The sequence below is a fragment of the Dendrobates tinctorius genome, unplaced genomic scaffold, assembly GCF_039654945.1.
Source record: "Dendrobates tinctorius isolate UK_male_01 unplaced genomic scaffold, ASM3965494v1 ptg000172l, whole genome shotgun sequence".
In the NCBI taxonomy this organism is placed as follows: domain Eukaryota; kingdom Metazoa; phylum Chordata; class Amphibia; order Anura; family Dendrobatidae; genus Dendrobates; species Dendrobates tinctorius.
Window position 1 is genome coordinate 5,524,321 of NW_027361839.1, and position 20,130 is coordinate 5,544,450.

The 20,130-nt window shown below is 51.5% G+C and overlaps 1 protein-coding gene across 3 annotated transcripts in view; it reads right to left on the reverse strand.

Annotated features, from left to right (window-relative positions):
- Positions 1 to 3,396: 3,396 nt before the first annotated feature.
- LOC141053911 (trafficking protein particle complex subunit 10-like) overlaps positions 3,397 to 20,130 on the reverse strand; it is a 41,302-nt gene continuing 24,568 nt past the window's right edge. The window contains exons 16-20 of one of the 3 annotated variants that reach the window (XM_073551081.1): positions 18,499 to 18,616; positions 15,803 to 15,973; positions 15,459 to 15,636; positions 5,200 to 5,391; positions 3,397 to 4,976 (exon numbers count right to left, since the gene is read on the reverse strand). In XM_073551081.1, the coding sequence (XP_073407182.1) occupies positions 4,738 to 4,976; positions 5,200 to 5,391; positions 15,459 to 15,636; positions 15,803 to 15,973; positions 18,499 to 18,616 (898 nt within the window). In that variant the 3' untranslated portion in view covers positions 3,397 to 4,737. Of the gene's footprint in view, positions 4,977 to 5,199; positions 5,392 to 15,458; positions 15,640 to 15,802; positions 15,974 to 16,472; positions 16,950 to 18,498; positions 18,617 to 20,130 lie in introns of those variants that run through there. The other 2 variants (XM_073551080.1, XM_073551082.1) reach the window with 2 other exon arrangements.

The following is a 20,130-nucleotide window of genomic DNA, read 5'->3' on the forward strand; positions in this document are numbered from 1 at the left end:
GGGCAGCAACTAACAGAATGGTTTTTAACAGGGAAAAATGCAAAGTACTACATCTGGGCAATAAAAATGAAAAAAGCATATACAGAATGGGAGGAATAGGGCTAAGCAACAGCACATGTGAAAAAGACTTGGGTATACTAATAGATCACAGACTCAATATGAGTCAACAGTGTGATGCAGCAGCAAAAAAGGCAAATGCAATTCTAGGATGTATGAACAGAAGCATACAGTCTAGATCACGTAAAGTCATTATTTCCCTCTACTCCTCTTTGGTCAGACCTCATCTGGAATAGTGTGTCCAGTTTTGGGCACCACATTTTAAAAAAGACATCAACAAACTGGAGCAAGTTAAGAAAAGAGCAACCAGAATGGTGACCGGTCTGCAAACCCTGAGGAAAGGTTGCAGGATTTGGGATTGTTTAGTTTGCAAAACAGAAGACTGAGAGGAGACTTAATAGCTGTCTACAAATATCTCAAGGGCTGTCACATTGTAGAAGGATCAACTTTATTCTCATTTGCACAAGGAAAGACTAGAAGCAATGGGATGAAACTGAATGGGAGGAGACGCAGATTAGATATTAGAAAAAACTTTTTGACAGTTAGAGTGATCAATGAGTGGAACAAGCTGCCACGAGAAGTGGTGAGTTCTCCTTCAATGGAAGTCTTCAAACAGAGGCTGGACAGACATCTGACTGGGATGATTTAGCGAATCCTGCTTTGAGCAGGGGGTTGGACAAGATGGCCCAGGAGGTCCCTTCCAACTTTACGATTCTATCTTTTCTGTCCTGTGCTATCGAGTTTGGGCCCCATCATTTGCTTACTCTATTTTCTGCCTGTGTTTGTCTCACCGGCAATATATGTTTGGGGGCTATCTATTCCCTTGGGGTTCTGCTCTGGGGCAGTTTAGCTTTCCCCTTTCTTGCTTTAGGCTTAGTTAACTCTTTGGCTGTGCCGAGGCGTCTAGAGCATCATAGGTACATCCCATGGCTAATTCTAGTTATATTGTTAAGTTTAGGGGTCTGCAAGTTGCCAACCTTTCTGGTGTTCTGGTTGCCTAGCTTATTTCCCGGTTATCCTCCTTGGTGACCTAATCATAACACCTCCCCCCTCAATGTAGAACATCTGCTACCATTTCCCACTGGTGTATAATATCTAGCTCCTTGCCCTCTACGTAGCTCATCTGGTCCCATTGCCCCCTCCCCCCACAATGGATCTGGCCTCATTGCCCCCAGTATATGACATCTGGGACAATTACCCCTCCCCGGGTCTCAATTGGTCCCCCTCTGTGTAGAACATGAGCTCATTGCCCCTCTCCCTAGTGTGGAACATCCAGCCTCATTGCCCCGATGTAGCACATCAGGGCCTACTACCCCTGGTGTAGAGCATCCATCCCTGTTGCTCCTCCCCCCCAATGTGGCACATCTGGCCCCATTGCTTCTGGTGTAGAACATCTGACCCCACTGCCCCAGTATAGAGCATCCATCCCCATTGTCCCTAGTCACAGCGTGGAAAATTCGGGACACCATTGCCCCCGGTACACAGCATCCGCCCCTGTTGCCATTCGGGGCCCCATTGCCCCCGATACACAGCATCCATCTCTATTGCCCCTCCTCCCCAGTGTGGATCATCCAGCCCCATTGCCCCATGTGTAGAACATCTGGTCTCGTCGACCCCCGGTGTAGAACATCTGAGCATCTGTCCCTATTGCCTCTCTCCCTAGTGTAGAGCATCTTCCCCAGGTGTAGAACATCCTTCCCCATTGCCCCTCCCCCAGTGTGGAGTATCCAACCCCATTGTCCCTGCTGTAGAGCATCCATCCCCATTTCCTCTCCCCTCCAATATGGTGCATTCAGCCTCATTGCTCCTGATGTAAAGAATCCATCCCAATTGCCCATCTGACCAGTGTGGAGCATCCAGCCCCATTGCCCCTGGTGTAGCGCATCATCCCCATTGTCCCTCCTCTGAGCATGGAACATTCAGGCCCTATTGCACCCAGAGAAGAGAATCTGTCCCTGTTGCCCCCCGCTGTAGAATAACAGGCCCCATTGCCCCGGTGTACAGCATCCTTCCAGACTGCCCCCGGTGTACAGCATCCTTCCAGACTGCCCCCAGTGTAGAGCATCCTTCCCCACTGCCCCCGGTGTACAGCATCCTTCCCCACTGCCCCCGGTGTAGAGCATCTGGCCCCAGTAACCGTGGTGTAGAGCATCCTTCCCCACTGCCCCCAATGTAGAGCATCTGGCCCCAGTGACCCTGGTGTACAGCATCCTTCCCCACTGCCCCGGTGTACAGCATCCTTCCCCACTGCCCCGGTGTAGAGCATCTGGTCCCATTGCCCACAGTGTACAGCATCCATCCCCACTGCCCCCGGTGTAGAGCATCCTTCCCCACTGCCCCCAATGTAGAGCATCTGGCCCCAGTGACCCTGGTGTACAGCATCCTTCCCCACTGCCCCGGTGTACAGCATCCTTCCCCACTGCCCCCGGTGTAGAGCATCTGGTCCCATTGCCCACAGTGTACAGCATCCATCCCCACTGCCCCCGGTGTAGAGCATCCTTCCCCACTGCCCCCGGTGTAGAGCATCTGGTCCCATTGCCCACAGTGTACAGCATCCATCCCCACTGCCCCCGGTGTAGAGCATCCTTCCTCACTGCCCCCGGTGTAGAGCATCTGGTCCCAGTGACCCCGATGTACAGCATCTGGCCCCATTGCCCCCCCCGTGTACAGCATCCTTCCCCACTGCCGCCGGTGTAGAGCATCTGGTCCCATTGCCCCCGGTGTAGAGCATCTGGCTCCATTGACCCCTATGTGGAGCATCTGACCTTTCGCATGCCATCTGCTATTACTAATGTAAATATGCTTCTTCTTGGCATGCTGGGTTGCAGTTTGTAGTCACGCTACTTTGGACACGTACATCATCTTCATCGATTTTTTTGAGGAAAGTGCCGTAATCAAAAAACACAAATTCTGACGCTCTGATTACTTAATGCAAGGGTTAACAAGGCCATAGGGTGGATTAATAGCAGATGCACTGGAAACACTGATCTTGTCCTTCTTGTGCCTCAGGCATTATCAGAGGTCAGTATCTCCAATGTGCCATCACAGCTGACGGCATGGACGCCTCCGACAGCCTGTAGCGGGACACCATAGAGGAAAGGGTGGACCGTGTATCATTCTGATTGTTTCTCACTCTGTCTCACTGAGGTCTTTCCAGGCGTCTGTGCTGGATCGCTTTCTTGGCCTCCACCACTAAGATCGGTGACGATAGGATACTCGCATCTACGGAACCCTATAAATACAAACTTCCACCCTACACTGAATGGACAGATTGAGGAGAGTGTGTGCATATGTGCGACCACGAGATGTGGACCCCAGCAGCAATGACCACAAGGCACGGTGGTAAAACACGTGTATTTCTGGGTACTCTTAATACAAGCTTCCACCTTATTGTAGAGGTATACTATACCAAAAATAAATAACGCTGTTACCTTAAAATCCCGTAATACAGCAACGTCTACAAGACAAACCCCCACCATGATGGCCCAGCAGGCACGAGGAATGAAGTGCTGTACTGACCACTGACTAGTGGAGGCGCTTTATAATGCTCCATCCCACCAGGCTTATTATAGGATGGGACCAGAAGACTTCTCTTATAGCAGCAAGGAAGATCCTGGGAAAGGGAGCGTAGTGTATAGTGCAGAGGCCGGAGCATAGACGGTCAACCCGGCGCCAGCCAAGGACTGGAGTGAGCCAGTGTAACATGAGCTATGGCCAGGGACCGGGCCAATGACTGGAGCAGCTGCTGCAACATGAGCTATGGCTATGGACCAGGCCAATGACTGCAGTGGGCCAACGCAACATGAGCTATGGCCATGGACCAGGCCAATGCCTGGAGTGGGCCAACACAAGAGGAGCTCTGCCCATGGCACTGGTCATTGTGTGTAGTGTGCCGATACAACCTGAGCTACAGTGATGGATCTCTCACTAGCAAATGAATGAGGCAGGCCGACATAACATGGGTAATGGACAGGACCACCACAGCGGGGTAGGCTGACAACCTCTGCTAGGGACCTGGGCCAACCAATGACAACATAAGATATAAACATGGGCTTTTCACCAACCAAGGATCGGGGCAGGTTGACGAAACAGGCGCTATGGACAAGACATCAGCCCATGACTGACATTAATAACAATATGGACGTCACACTGAGCAGAGGTGAAGAGTCCTGGTACAATAACATCTCACCATGGGAGCCATTATCAGGTCTCTCAGAACATGGGGTCACAAGATTGGGCCAGTCGCTACTGCTGGAAACGAGGACCGGCTCTCAGCACTGGACAGACACTATATATTTTGAGATAGAACGAGGGCTCGAGGTGAATGATTGGGTCAGGGGAACCATCCTGATAAATAGTTAGTGAGTGATACTAGATCCATGCTAAGCTCCAGCCTCTGCACCAAGACCCCTGCCACACCAAGGTCCTAGAGGTCACTGCTGATGAAAATGCAGCAAATAGAACATGCAATAACCAGAGTGGGCCAAACGCGACCTTAGTGTGTACCGACCCCCATGGACGCCCAGCGTCATTTATGGTGCCTTGCGGGCATCCTGGCTGCAGCGTAACGCAATATTGCACTATGATCATCCAGAACTTCCAATTCATCCAGGCATCATGGAAAGCCACCCCCCGCTGTACATATATAACACGCTATCGGACTCTGTGGGGGGCGCTGTGTCATGTGACGTTGACCTCCAGCACATGGTCGTCCATACTTGGTATAACCAGGATTTGCCGCCCCGCGCTGCTGTTGCTGATTTGCCCGGTGTGGAATGGCTGCAAACGTGGCATTGGAAGTCCTTTCTGTTCTGCAGAGCCACTCAGAGGGCCAGGAGATAGTGAGGGGCACGGAAATCGTCCACTAGGGGCCTCACACGGGTCCTCCATAGACACAGTATCATTCTCCATCCAGCTGTCTGTAGAAACACAGAAGATCAGACCATTAATCAGAACTGAGCAAGAGCGGAGAAGACATGGGCGAGATCCATCATCATTTCCAGGCTCCAGAGCTGCAATCAGTGAATGCTGCAATGTGCAATCTGTCACATCAGCACTGGAGGAAAGGAAACCCTGACAAGTCTTCGCGGGGGCAAAGACCGGAGCAGGGGATAGAAGGGACTGGGGCCATGGACAACTCACCGGCATCCACTTGCTGTGAGTGCGAGTTATGGGGCAGATACCGGAACAGCTGCACGTCGGGGTAGGGTAGGTATCCAGCAAAGAGAGGCATCACCTCCATCCGAACCGTATGGCACGATCCATGCTTCACCGGCATCAGGACGACGCCGGAGCTCCTGCCACACACCGCCCAGTTACTTCCACCATCGACCACTGCAAGATACAGCGCAGCATTAACCCCTTAGTGACAGAGCCCATTTTCCCACCTGACTGGCAACAAGTTGCCGTAAGAACGCAAGAGCTTCTGTAAATCCCTGGGATCGGGAGACTGGTTTTGGGACAATTTTTACTTTATTTCAGTGGTAAAATTAAGGCCGTAAGTTTTTGTGATGAAATCTGAGATTTGAAAATGACTAATTTTTCATCAAAGTTTGCCGCCCCCTATTCGTATGGCAGAAAGTGGCACGACGGGCGACACATCCCAGCGCCCAGGTCTCGGCTCTACATTCGGCTTCAATCGTCCTTTTATTTTGTTACAATCTAAATTTTGCAGCAATTTTTTTTTTTTTAAAGGAAATCTACAAACCCCGTTTTTTATGGACCTGTACAATTTTGAAGGGACTATGGGGGCCGAGACATTGGAAAATCCCCACAAATGAGACCATTGTAAAAACCACACGCGCCTAATTATTCTGCTGTCAGGATATGTGTTAACCCTTCATATGCGTCACAGGAATTAAGGCAAAGTGGATTCAAAATTTAAAAATGTCATTATTTCCACTAAAAAATTGATTGAGCCGCAAAGGTTTCATTTTCTCAAGGAACAATAGGAGAAAATGGAGCCTAAAGTGAACGTGGCAATACCCCACCTGTGGTCTGACACTAGTGCAGGGCGGGGACCAGGGTGGGAGCAGACACTTAGGAACCGGTCTGGAATAGACTGACAACGCCATGTCACATTAGCCGAGCCCCTGAGGTGCCGAAACAGCAGGAACCCCACAAGGGACCCCATTCTGTAAGCTAGACCACTAAAGAATCATCTGCGTGGGGTTCAGCTTGTTGAATCCATAGGGGCTAAAACTAACATAGTAACATAGTAATTAAGGTTGAAGGGAGACTTTAAGTCCATCTAGTTCAACCCATATCCTATCCTAACTTGCCCTAACATGTTGATCCAGAGGAAGGCAAAAAAAAACCCATGTGGCAAACAGTAAGCTTCACATTGGGGAAAAAAATTCCTTCCCAACTCCACATACGGCAATCAGACTAGCTCCCTGGATCAACGCAATATTAAGGAGACTAGTGTATATACCCTGTAATATTATACTTTTCAAGAAAGGCATCCAGTCCCTTCTTAAATTTTAGTAGGGAATCACTCATTACAACATCATATGGCAGAGAGTTCCATAGTCTCACTGCTCTTACAGTAAAGAATCCGCATCTGTGTGTATGCTTAAACCTTCTTTCCTCCAGACGTAGAGGATGCCCCCTTGTCCCCGTCACAGGTCTAAGAGTAAAAAGATCATTAGAAAGGTCTTTGTATTGTCCCCGCATATATTTATACATTGTAATAAGATCACCCCGAAGCCTTCGATTCTCCAAACTAAATAACCCCAAGTGTAATAACCTGTCTTGGTATTGCAGACCCCCTAGTTCCCTAATAACCTTGGTCGCTCTTCTCTGCACCCGCTCCAGTTCAGCTATGTCTTTCTGATTTTTTTTTAAAAGTAGATGTGAAAACAAAAATTGTTCTTTTTTGATAAAATGTTGTTTAAGCCCCAATTTATCCTGATCGCGATTATGCCCCATATGTGGTGGGACAGTGCGGCTGGGACCGGGAGAAAAGGAAGATAGAGACAGAGCTGTGGAGTCGACATAGAATGGACCAACTCCAACAGTATATAACAAATTGGGTCCAGCAGATCAGGGCAGGATGTGCTGTACATGTGTAAGGATCCGGGCTGTGAGTGGGGATGAATCTGTGCTGCACTTTATGCACATGCTCAGTAATGACCAGTGCTGTGGAGTCAGAGGTGAGATGAATCTGTGCTGCACTTTATGCACATGCTCAGCGGTGACCAGTGCTGTGGAGTGAGAGGTGAGATGAATCTGTGCTGCACTTTATGCACATGCTCAGTAGTGACCAGTGCTGTGGAGTCAGAGGTGAGATGAATCTGTGCTGCACTTTATGCACATGCTCAGCGGTGACCAGTGCTGTGGAGTGAGAGGTGAGATGAATCTGTGCTGCACTTTATGCACATGCTCAGTAGTGACCAGTGCTGTGGAGTGAGAGGTGAGATGAATCTGTGCTGCACTATATGCACATGCTCAGTAGTGACCGGTGCTGTGGGGTCAGAGATGAGATGAATCTGTGCTGCACTATATCCACATGCTCAGTAGTGACCAGTGCTGTGGAATCGGAGGTGAGATGAATCTGTGCTGCACTATATATGTACATGCCTAGTAGTGACCAGTGCTGTGGAGTCAGAGATGAGATGAATCTGTGCTGCACTTTATGTACATGCTCAGTAGTGACCAGTGCTGTGGAGTCAGAGATGAGATGAATCTGTGCTGCACTTTATGCACATGCTCAGTAGTGACCAGTGCTGTGGAGTCAGAGATGAGATGAATCTGTGCTGCACTTTATGCCCATGTTCAGTAGTGACCAGTGCTGGGGAGTCAGATGAGATGAATCTGTGCTGCACTTTATGCACATGCTCAGTAGTGACCAGTGCTGTGGAGTCGGAGATGAGATGAATATGTGCTGCACTTTATGCACATGCTCAGTAGTGAACAGTGCTGTGGAGTCAGAGATGAGATGAATCTGTGCTGCACTTTATGCACATGCTCAGTAGTGACCAATGCTGTGGAGTCAGAGATGAGATGAAGCTGTGCTGCGCTTTATGCACATGCTCAGTAGTGACCAGTGCTGTGGGGTCGGAGGTGAAATGAATCTGTGCCGCACTTTATGCACATGCTCAGTAGTGACGGGGGCTGTGGAGTAGTGGAGCTGGTGGTCTGGCTTACTGGAGAGAGTGCGGTTTGCTATTTGGAGAATCACTTTGTCTGGAATCATTTAGCTGACACAGTGTTACATTGGCCGAGCCCCTGAAGAGCCAGAAGAGTAAAAACCCCAAAAGCAACCCCATATTGGAAACGGCACTGCTTAACGTGGAATGTATATTGCATAAAATAGAAAATGTTAAAATAAGAAACTTTGTAAAATAACGTATCAGAAAGATCGGCTTCTCTCTCGGCCAAGACGGATCCGTCTTTACCAAAATCCTCAATTCTGAGGTGAAATCTGTATTCAGCGAAGACTTTCCCATCACTGAGATCGGAGACGAGAGCGGCTACTGAGGTTACAAATTATATATATATATATATATATATATATATATATATAAAGGGAGGAGCTAGAGGTGGGGCTAGAGGCAGAGCTCCTCCCCACCCATCTACACATGAGAGCGGCTACTGAGATTGTGGAGGGAGGAGCTAGAGGCGGGGCTAGAGGCAGAGCTCCTCCCCATCCAGCTACACGAGAGTAGATATTGATTTTGTGGAGGGAGGAGCTAGAGGCAGGGCTAGAGGCAGAGCTCCTCCCCACCCATCTACATATGAGAGCAGATATTGAGATTTCGTGGAGGGAGGAGCTAGAGGCAGGGATAGAGGCTGAGCTCCTCCCCACCCATCTACACAACAGATGAGAGCTGCTACTGAGGAGATTCTGTGGAGGGCGGGGCTAGAGGAGGGGCTAGGAGAGCTCCTCCCCACCTATCTACACAAGAGATGAGAGCAGCTACTGAGGAGATTCTGTGGAGGGCGGGGCTAGAGGCCGAGCTCCTCCCCACCCATCTACACAAGAGATGAGAGCAGCTAGTGAGGGGATTCTGTGGAGGGCGGGGCTAGAGGCCGAGCTCCTCTCCACCCATCTACACGAGATGAGAGCAGCTACTGAGGAGATTCTGTGAAGGGCGGGGCTAGAGGAGGGGCTAGGAGAGCTCCTCCCCACCCATCTACACAAGAGATGAGAGCTGCTACTGAGGAGATTATGTGGAGGGCGGGGCTAGAGGCGGGGCTAGAGCTCCTCCCCACCTATCTACACAAGAGATGAGAGCAGCTACTGAGGAGATTCTGTGGAGGGCGGGGCTAGAGGCCGAGCTCCTCTCCACCCACCTACACAAGAGGTGAGAGCAGCTACTGAGGAGATTCTGTGGAAGAGGGAGGAGCTAGAGGCGGGGCTACAGGCAGAGCTCCTTCCCACCTATCTACACAAGAGATGAGAGCCCCTACTGAGGAGATTCTGTGGAGGGAGGAGCTAGAGGCGGGGCTAAAGGCAGAGCTCCTCCCCACCCACCTACATGAGAGGAGAGCCACTACTGAGGAGATTGTGTGGAGGGAGGCGCTCATAGCAATTCAGCACTGACAACTATAGAGGTCTCTTGAAGACCTCTGGTTGTCATGCCAACACACCGGTGACCCGCGATCAAGAGACGGGAGTCACCAATGGGAGGATTTCCGGCCTGATGGCCGGAAGTGCGTGTTAAATGCTGCTGTCAGAGTTTGACAGCGGCATTTAACTACTTATTAGCCGCGGGTGGATTGCGGCCACACGTCAAACTGTTCAAAACCGCTGACATGTGCCGGGAAAGATGTGGGTTCAACGCCGAAGCCCAATGTAAAGGGAGGAAGTCCAACATTGGCGTATATTTACACCCGATGTCGGAAAGGAGTGAAGGATTTTTCTAACATTGTACGCTTTCCTGGTAAAAATGTAATTTTTATTAGCTGCAGATTTGTCAATTACACGAGGGTTAATAGGTGACGCTGGACCCCACTATCTCTCCAGAACACAGTGACGCCCCGTGTGTCCTCAGAGACCAAATGTCAGAGCTGGAAACGCAGGAAGGATGGAAGGAATGGCCAAGCGATATTTGGTTATTGGAGCGCAGATTTTGGTACAGTAGTCTGCAGACATCATCTGCAGAGCCCTTGAGGTGCCCGAATGGCAGAGAAACCCCCAAAGTGACCCCACTGTACAAACTGCACCTCTCAAATTATTCTGCGGCAGCAACCATCCTTTTGTAACATCCGCATTGCGCTTTACTCTTAAGATTTGTAAATATGTCAATTCAGTGCCCCCATACAGTGTAAAGCCCCCATAGATTGTGCCCCCATACATTGTAGAGCCCCCATAGATTGTGCCCCCATACAGTGTAGAGCCCCCATAGATTGTGCCCCCATACAATGTAAAGCCCCCATAGATTGTGCCCCCATACAGTGTAGAGCCCCCATAGATTGTGCCCCCATACAATGTAAAGCCCCCATAGATTGTGCTCCCACACAGTGTAAAGCCCCCATAGATTGTGCCTCCATACAGTGTAAAGCCCCCATAGATTGTGCCCCCATACAGTGTAAAGCCCCCATAGATTGTGCCGCCATACAGTGTAGAGCCCCCATAGATTGTGCCCCCATAAAGTGTAAAGCCCCCATAGATTGTGCCCCCACACAGTGTAAAGCCCCCATAGATTGTGCCTCCATACAATGTAGAGCCCCCATAGATTGTGCCCCCACACAGTGTAGAGCCCCCATAGATTGTGCCCCCACACAGTGTAAAGCCCCCATAGTGTGCCCCCATACAGTGTAAAGCCCCCATAGTGTGCCCCCATACAGTGTAAAGCCCCCATAGATTGTGCCCCCATACAGTGTAAAGCCCCCATAGATTGTGCCCCTATACAGTGTAAAGCTCCCATAGATTGTGCCCCCATACAGTGTAAAGCCTCCATAGATTGTGCCCCCATACAGTGTAAAGCCCCCAGATTGTGCCCCCACACAGTGTAAAGCCCCCATAGATTGTGCCTCCATACAGTGTAAAGCCCCCATAGATTGTGCCTCCATACAGTGTAAAGCCCCCATAGATTGTGCCTCCATATGGCATAACTTCCCAATACATTGTGCCCCCATATACAGTAGCACCCCATACATTGTGCCTCCATATACTGTACAGCAGCGCTCCACACATTGTGCCCCCATATACAGTAGTTCCCCATACGTTGTGCCCCCATATACAGTAGTGCTCCATACATTGTTCCCCCCATATACAGTAGCACCCCACACATTGTGCCCCCATATACAGTAGCGCTCCATACATTGTTCCCCCCATATACAGTAGCACCCCCATACACTGTGCCCCATATACAGCAGCACCCCATACATTGTGTCCCCATATACAGTAGCGCTCCATACATTGTGCCCCCCATATACAGTAGCACCCCCATACACTGTGCCCCATATAAAGCAGCACCCCACACATTGTGCCCCCATATACAGCAGCGCTCCATAAATTGTGCCCCCCATATACAGCAGCGCTCCATACATTGTGCCCCCATATACAGTAGTGCTCCATACATTGTGCCCCCCATATACAGTAGGGCTCCATACATTGTGCCCCCATACACAGAAACGCTCCATACATTGTGCCCCCCATATACAGTAGGGCCCCATACGTTGTGCCCCCATATACAGTAGCACCCCATACATTGTGCCCCCATATACAGTAGGGCCCCATACGTTGTGCCCCCATATACAGTAGCACCCCATACATTTTGCCCCCATATACAGTAGCGCTCTATACATTGTGCCCCCATATACAGTAGCGCCTCCATGCAGTGGGCCCTTACACATTCAGTAGTGCTGTGGGACCCCCTCTATTCTCCAGTGACAGACCCCAGAGGGGGCTGGCTTTGTGTGGGAGAGGTTGGGGTTTTGTAGTAACCCTTTGGGGTGCGCACCACTTTTTGATCGCTGTCAGTACAAGGCGGGATCACATTTGTGTGTTCTACGATGGGCTCTTACTACTTCGGCGGTTTTCATGTAAATCCCACAAAACCCCAGACGGAAGCCCCCACTATAATGAGGCAGATGGAGACGCTTGGAGTCCGTCTGGCGTCTGCTCCAGTGGAATCCATCTTTTCAGGCGAGCACAGAACTGTTGTGATCTGCCCCCTGATGAAGCTATGGCGAAACTACGCTGGGTACCAACATCTGAGGTGCCGTGGTTTGTGTGACCCAGTCTTATTGTTCTTACCCTCTCACATCGTCTGACCCTGTGTGGTCTCTTATGTGGACACATCAGGACGGGCTCGTCCACGCAGCAGGTTATAGGCAGCACTCATTTCGCACACTTATCATTGCACTTTATTGGACATTTGCATATAGTGTTGTATACAGTGCCTTGCGAAAGTATTCGGCCCCCTGGAACTTTTCAGCCTTTTTCCACATCTCATGCTTCTAACATAAAGATACCAAATCAAAATTTTTGGTGAAGAATCAACAAGTGGGACACAATTGTGAAGATGAACGAAATGTATTGGCTATTTTAAATTTTTGTGGAAAGTCAAAAACTGAATAGTGAGGTGTGCAATATTATTCAGCCCCTTTACTTTCAGTGCAGCAGACTCACTCCAGAAGTTCATTGTGGATCTCTGAATGATCCAGTGTTGTCCTAAGTGACTAATGATGATAAATATAATCCACCTGTGTGTAATCAAGTCTCCGTATAAATGCACCTGCTCTGTGATAGTCTCAGGGTTCTGTATGAAGCACAGAGAGCATCATGAAGACCAAGGAACACAACAGGCAGGTCCGTGATACTGTTGTGGACAAGTTTAAAGCCGGATTTGGATACAAAATGATATCCAAAACTTTAACCATCCCAAGGAGCACTGTGCAAGCGATCATATTGAAATGGAAGGAGTATCATACCACTGCAAATCTAACAAGACCCGGCCGTCCCTCTAAACTTTCATCTCAAACAAGGAGAAGACTGATCAGAGATGCAGCCAAGAGGCCGATAATCACTCTGGACGAACTGCAGAGATCTACAGCTGAGGTGGGGCAGTCTGTCCATAGGACAGCAATCAGTCGTACACTGCACAATCCTGGCCTTTATAGAAGAGTGGCAAGAAGAAAGCCAATTCTCAAAGATATCCATAAACAGTGTCGTTTAAAGTTTGCAACAAGTCACCTGGGAGACACACCAAACATGTGGAAGAAGGAGCTCTGGTCAGAAGAAACCAAAATCGAACTTTTTGGCAACACAGCTCATCATCCAGATCACACCATGCCCACTGTCAAACATGGTGGTGGCAGCAACATGGTTTGGGCCTGAATGTCTTCAGCAGGGACAGGGAAGATGGTTAAAATTGATGGGAAGATGGATGGAGCCAAATACAGGACCATTCTTGAAGAAAACCTGTTGGAGTCTGCAAAAGACCTGAGACTGGGACGGAGATTTGTCTTCCAACAAGACAAAGATCCCAAACATAAAGCAAAACCTACAATGGAATGGTTCACAAATAAACGTCTCCAGGTGTTAGAATGGCCAAGTCACAGTCCAGACCTGAATCCAATCGAGAATCTGTGGAAAGAGCTGAAAACTGCTGTTCACAAACGATCTCCATCCAACCTCACTGAGCTTGAGCTGTTTGCCAAGGAAGAATGGGCGAGAATTTCAGTCTCTCGATGTACAAAACTGATAGAGACATACCCCAAGAGACTGCAGCTGTAATCGCAGCAAAAGGAGGCGCAACAAAGTATTAAGTTACAGGGGCTGAATAATATTGCACGCCCCACTTTTCGGTTTTTGAATTCCAACAAAATTTAAAATAATCAATAAATTTCGTTCAACTTCACAATTGTGTCCCACTTGTTGTTGATTCTTCATCAAAAATTTACATTTGGTATCTTTATGTTTGAAGCATCATATGTGGGAAAAGGTTGGAAAGCTCCAGGGGGACGAATAATTTCGTAAGGCACTGTACATATTTTCTGCCCTCTCCCTGAAAAGAAGCGTCAGTGACCTAGGGGCTGGGCTAGTTCCTCCTGCTCTGCTGAGCATGCACCAGATATCAATTCCCTCGCATGCTCAGCAGATTTCTGCCACTGTGCATGTTTCGTTTTAGTTCACAGTGACAGTGCGCTCACTTGTGGGCTCTGATGAGAAGTGATGAGCTGGCAACAGAGCGCACTGTCAGTGCACATTGTAAGGAGTGAATAAGCGAGCAGAGATTAGCCACACCCCTGTCAGTGATGTCACTGATGACTCTGTTTCAGCGAGGGGCAGAGGCTGCTGCAGTGACGGCTGCAGTCACAGCAGCCTCTGTCTCCTGCAGTCACCAGAAATCTATACACCAAGCCAACAACCGCAAAATGCACCACTAATCAGAGTCAGCATATGGGAGTGTAAGGGCGTATATAAAGGGTTCAGTGCAGGGATAATGAAAATCATATAAAGAAAAAAGCACTAACAAGAACCAAAATAAGAGAAGTGAAAAACTTTATTGAAATAGCAATAAAACATGATGAAAAAACATGACAGGGAAATGACAGTGGTAAGCCAAACTGATGGAACCATGGTATACAAGCAGGCAAAGGAACCACAGGCCAAATAAACCATTGTATATTACATAGGTCTGCTCAAAAGTGCAAGTGCATTGTGCTAAAGAGTGCCAGTGCAGGTAATAAAACAAAGAGTATATTCAAAAGGTGAAACCACACTGGGGGAACAGGAAGGATCCCTGGAGGCTGATCGCCGCAAAAGACCGTAGGAAATAACATACATGTGTGCCTGAGGGATTACCTGAGAGAACCGCGGTTCCACCCACCCCAACGCGCGTTTCCTTCTTCCGGGGGTACCGAAATGCGCGTTGGGGTGGTTGGAACCACGGCCCTCTCAGGTAATCAGACCTATCTAATATACAATGGTTTATTTGGCCTGTGGTTCCTTTGCCTGCTTGTATACCATGGCCCATCAGTTTGGCTTACACCACTGTCATTTCCCTGTTTTTACATCATGTTTTATTGCTATTTCAATAAAGTTTTTCACGTTTATTATTTTGGTTCTTGTTAGTGCTTTTTCTTTATGTGACTTTCTTTCTCCTGCAGTCACCGCAGCCTCTGCCTCCTGATGACGTCTCATGTGACTATCCCAGCAGCAGTTGGGGAGCGCAGATTGGGGAAGAGATGGACACTTTCATTAAAGTAAGAAAAAAGAAATTAGATCACGACATTAAATGGACAGAGATTTGGGATTCAGAAAATTTCTTAGTTCCGGAGCACCCCTTGTATCACTCTCACGTCAGGGGCCTCTACACCAGGACATCAGAGACCTCCTCAGCCTCCATACAAGCACCTGTGAGAACCCTGACACCACACCCCCAGGGTCTCACTAGAGCGCCCCCTAATGTGCTCGCCCATCACTGCAGAGACCCCATCCTTACCCTGGTAGAAGAGCTGAGTGCTGGTGTACCCCTCGCAGTCTGTCAGCGTCTCCTCCTTGTCCGTCTCCACAGGGTCACACAGTCGGGTGATGCAAACTTCCAGTGAACAGAGGGACCCCATCTTACAGAAGTCTGCCTCTGCCGAGGGGGAGATCTCCGCACGTACAGTGTACAGGGTCTGCTGGGGAGAAGACAGAGCATCGCATGAACACAGCCCTCCCAGGACTGCCGCCCCCCGAAGGACACAGCTAATGACACTACGGGCAGAGGAACATCTCCCAAAATCCCTTGTTGTGGGTACAGAACATCCGCAGCACCGGGGCATTATTGTCAGGGCCACTCACATAGAAGTGCTCCAAGTGGAAGTAGTAGGTGAATGGGTGGAGGATGGCGGAGGACTCCGCAGGAGGCAACGGGAGGAAGCCGACCGAGAAGCTGCACGGTAGTGGAGAGGGCAGAGCCTGGCGCCACGTCACCTCCCACACGTACAGCAGGCACTGCTGACTCTGGAGAGCCTGTGGGAAAAGTCACAGAGAATCAGATACTGAGATCGCGGTAACCTGAAGAGACGGCGGAGACAGAGACAAAGGAGAGAGATATAGACGGGGAAGAGAGAGAGCAGAGCCTGGCGCCACGTCACCTCCCACACGTACAGCAGGCACTGCTGACTCTGGAGAGCCTGCGGGAAAAGCCACGGAGAATCAGACACTGAGACCGCGGTTACCTGAAGAGACGGCGGAGACAGAGACAAAGGAGAGAGATATAGATGGAGAAGAGAGAGAGCAGAGCCTGGCGCCACGTCACCTCCCACACATACAGCAGGCACTGCTGACTCTGGAGAGCCTGCGGGAAAAGCCACAGCGAATCAGACACTGAGACCACGGTAACCTGAAGAGACGGCGGAGACAGAGACAAAGGAGAGAGATATAGACGGGGAAGAGAGAGAGCAGAGCCTGGCGCCACATCACCTCCCATACATACAGCAGGCACTGCTGACTCTGGAGAGCCTGCGGGAAAAGCCACAGCGAATCAGACACTGAGACCGCGGTAACCTGAAGAGACGGCGGAGACAGTGACAAAGGAGAGAGATATAGACGGGGAAGAGAGCAGAGCCTGGCGCCACATCACCTCCCACACATACAGCAGGCACTGCTGACTCTGGAGAGCCTGCGGGAAAAGCCACAGAGAAACAGATACTGAGACCGCGGTAACCTGAAGAGACGGCGGAGACAGAGACAAAGGAGAGAGATATAGACGGGGAAGAGAGAGCAGAGCCTGGCGCCACATCACCTCCCACACATACAGCAGGCAATGCTGACTCTGGAGAGCCTGCGGGAAAAGCCACAGCGAATCAGACACTGAGACCGCGGTAACCTGAAGAGACGGCGGAGACAGAGACAAAAGAGAGATATAGACGGGGAAGAGAGAGAGCAGGGCCTGGCGCCACGTCACCTCCCAAACATACAGCAGGCACTGCTGACTCTGGAGAGCCTGCGGGAAAAGCCACAGCGAATCAGACACTGAGACCGCGGTAACCTAATGAGATGGGGGGAGAGACACACAGAGAAGGGGAGAGAGACACATAGCGGGGGGAGAGACACACAGAGAAGGGGAGAGACACACATAGCGGGGAGGAAACACACATAGCGGGGGGGAGACACACATAGCGGGGGGGAGACACACATAGCGGGGGGCAGAGACACATAGCGGGGGGCAGAGACACATAGCGGGGGGCAGAGACACATAGCGGGGGGCAGAGACACATAGCGGGGGGGCAGAGACACATAGCGGGGGGGCAGAGACACATAGCGGGGGGGCAGAGACACATAGCGGGGGGGGAGACACACAGAGGGGGGGGAGACACACAGAGGGGGGGGAGACACACAGAGGGGGGGAGACACAGAGGGGGGGAGACACACAGAGGGGGGGAGACACACAGAGGGGGGGAGACACACAGAGGGGGGGAGACACACAGAGGGGGGGAGACACACAGAGGGGGGGAGACACACAGAGGGGGGGAGACACACAGAGGGGGGGAGACACACAGAGGGGGGGAGACACACAGAGGGGGGGAGACACACAGAGGGGGGGAGACACACAGAGGGGGGAAACACACAGAGGGGGGGAGACACACAGAGGGGGGGAGACACACAGAGGGGGGGGAGACACACAGAGGGGGGGGAGACACACAGAGGGGGGGGAGACACACAGAGGGGGGGAGACACACAGAGGGGGGGAGACACACAGAGGGGGGGAGACACACAGAGGGGGGGAGACACACAGAGGGGGGGAGACACACAGAGGGGGGGAGACACACAGAGGGGGGGAGACACACAGAGGGGGGGAGACACACAGAGGGGGGGAGACACACAGAGGGGGGGAGACACACAGAGGGGGGGAGACACACAGAGGGGGGGAGACACACAGAGGGGGGGAGACACACAGAGGGGGGGAGACACACAGAGGGGGGGAGACACACAGAGGGGGGGAGACACACAGAGGGGGGGAGACACACAGAGGGGGGGAGACACACAGAGGGGGGGAGACACACAGAGGGGGGGAGACACACAGAGGGGGGGAGACACACAGAGGGGGGGAGACACACAGAGGGGGGAGACACACAGAGGGGGGGGAGACACACAGAGGGGGGGAGACACACAGAGGGGGGGAGACACACAGAGGGGGGGAGACACACAGAGGGGGGGAGACACACAGAGGGGGGGAGACACACAGAGGGGGGGAGACACACAGAGGGGGGGAGACACACAGAGGGGGGGAGACACAGAGGGGGGGAGACACAGAGGGGGGGAGAGACACAGAGGGGGGGAGACACAGAGGGGGGGAGACACAGAGGGGGGGAGACACAGAGGGGGGGAGAGACACGGGGGGGGGAGAGACACGGGGGGGGGGGAGAGACACGGGGGGGGGAGAGACACGGGGGGGGGAGAGACACGGGGGGGGGGAGACACAGAGGGGGTGGAGAGACCACAGTCAGAGAGAAATCACATTAGATAAGGACAGATCGCTCGCAGGCAGGCACCTGTCTCTCTTCCGTGTGCAGTGGGTGGAACTGTAGGTCTCGAGTGGAGCGGAGGCAGCTGTCAGACAACTGGAAATTAAAGTCACACGTATTTTCCACACAGACTTGGACGTACTTCCTGAGAAGAGAGAGAATATAATGCACAGAGGAGATCCCCCTATATCAACATACAGAAGAGCCGACACCTCCCCCGTACTACGACACACATAAGAGCTGTCACCTCCCCATATAAGGACACACAGAGCAGTCACTTCCCCCCCCCGTATAACAAACAGAAGAGCAGTCACCTCCCCACGTATAACGACACACAGAGCCGTCACCTCCCCCCGTATAACGACACAAAGAGGAGCAGTCACCTCCTCCCGCATAACGACACACAGAGGAACAGTCACCTCCCCTCATACGACACAGAGAGGAACACTCACCTCCCCCTGTATAACAATACACAGAGGAGCAGTCACCTCCTCCCGTATAACACACAGAGGAGCCGTCACCTCCCCCCGTATAACGACACAAAGAGGAGCAGTCACCCCCCCATATAACGACACACAGAGGAGCCGTCACCTCCTCCCGTATAACAACACACAGAGGGGCCGTCACCTCTCCCCGTATAACGACACAGATGAGCCGTCACCTCCCCCCGTATAACGACACAGATGAGCCGTCAACTTCCCCCCGTATAACGAGACACAGAGGAGCCGTCAACTCCCCCCGTATAACGACACACAGAGGAGCAGTCACCTCCCCCGTATAACGACACAGAGGAGCCGTCACCTCCCCCCGTATAACGACACACAGAGGAACAGTCACCTCCCCCCCGTATAACGACACACAGAGGAGCAGTCACCTCCCCCCGTATAACGACACAGAGGAGCCGTCACCTTCCCCCGTATCACAAGACACAGAGGAGCTGTCACCTCCCCCCGTATGACGACACAGAGGAGCAGTCACCTCCCCCATATAACGACACACAGAGGAAGTGTCACCTCCCCCCCGTATAACGACACACAGAGGAGCCGTCACCTCCTCCCGTATAACGACACACAGAGGAGCAGTCACCTCCCCCGTATAACGACACACAGAGGAAGTGTCACCTCCCCCCGTATAACACACAGAGGAGCAGTCACCTCCCCCGTATAACGACACACAGAGGAGCAGTCACCTCCCCGTATAACGACACAGAGGAGCAGTCACCTCCCCCATATAACGACACACAGGGGAAGTGTCACCTCCCCCCGTATAACACACAGAGGAGCAGTCACCTCCCCGTATAACGACACACAGAGGAGCAGTCACCTCCCCCCCGTATAACGACACAAAGAGGAGCAGTCACTTCCTCCCGTATAACACACAGAAGAGCCGTCACATCCCCGTATAACGACACACAGAGGGGCCGTCACCTCCCCCCGTATAACCACACACAGAGGAGCCATCACCTCCCCCCGTATAACCACACACAGAGGAGCCGTCACCTCCCCCTGTATAACGACACACAGAGGAACACTCACCTCCCCGTATAACGACACACAGAGGAGCAGTCACCTCCCCCCATATAACACACAGAGGAGCAGTCACCTCCTCCCGTATAACGAGACACAGAGGAGCCGTCACCTCCCCCGTATAACAACACAC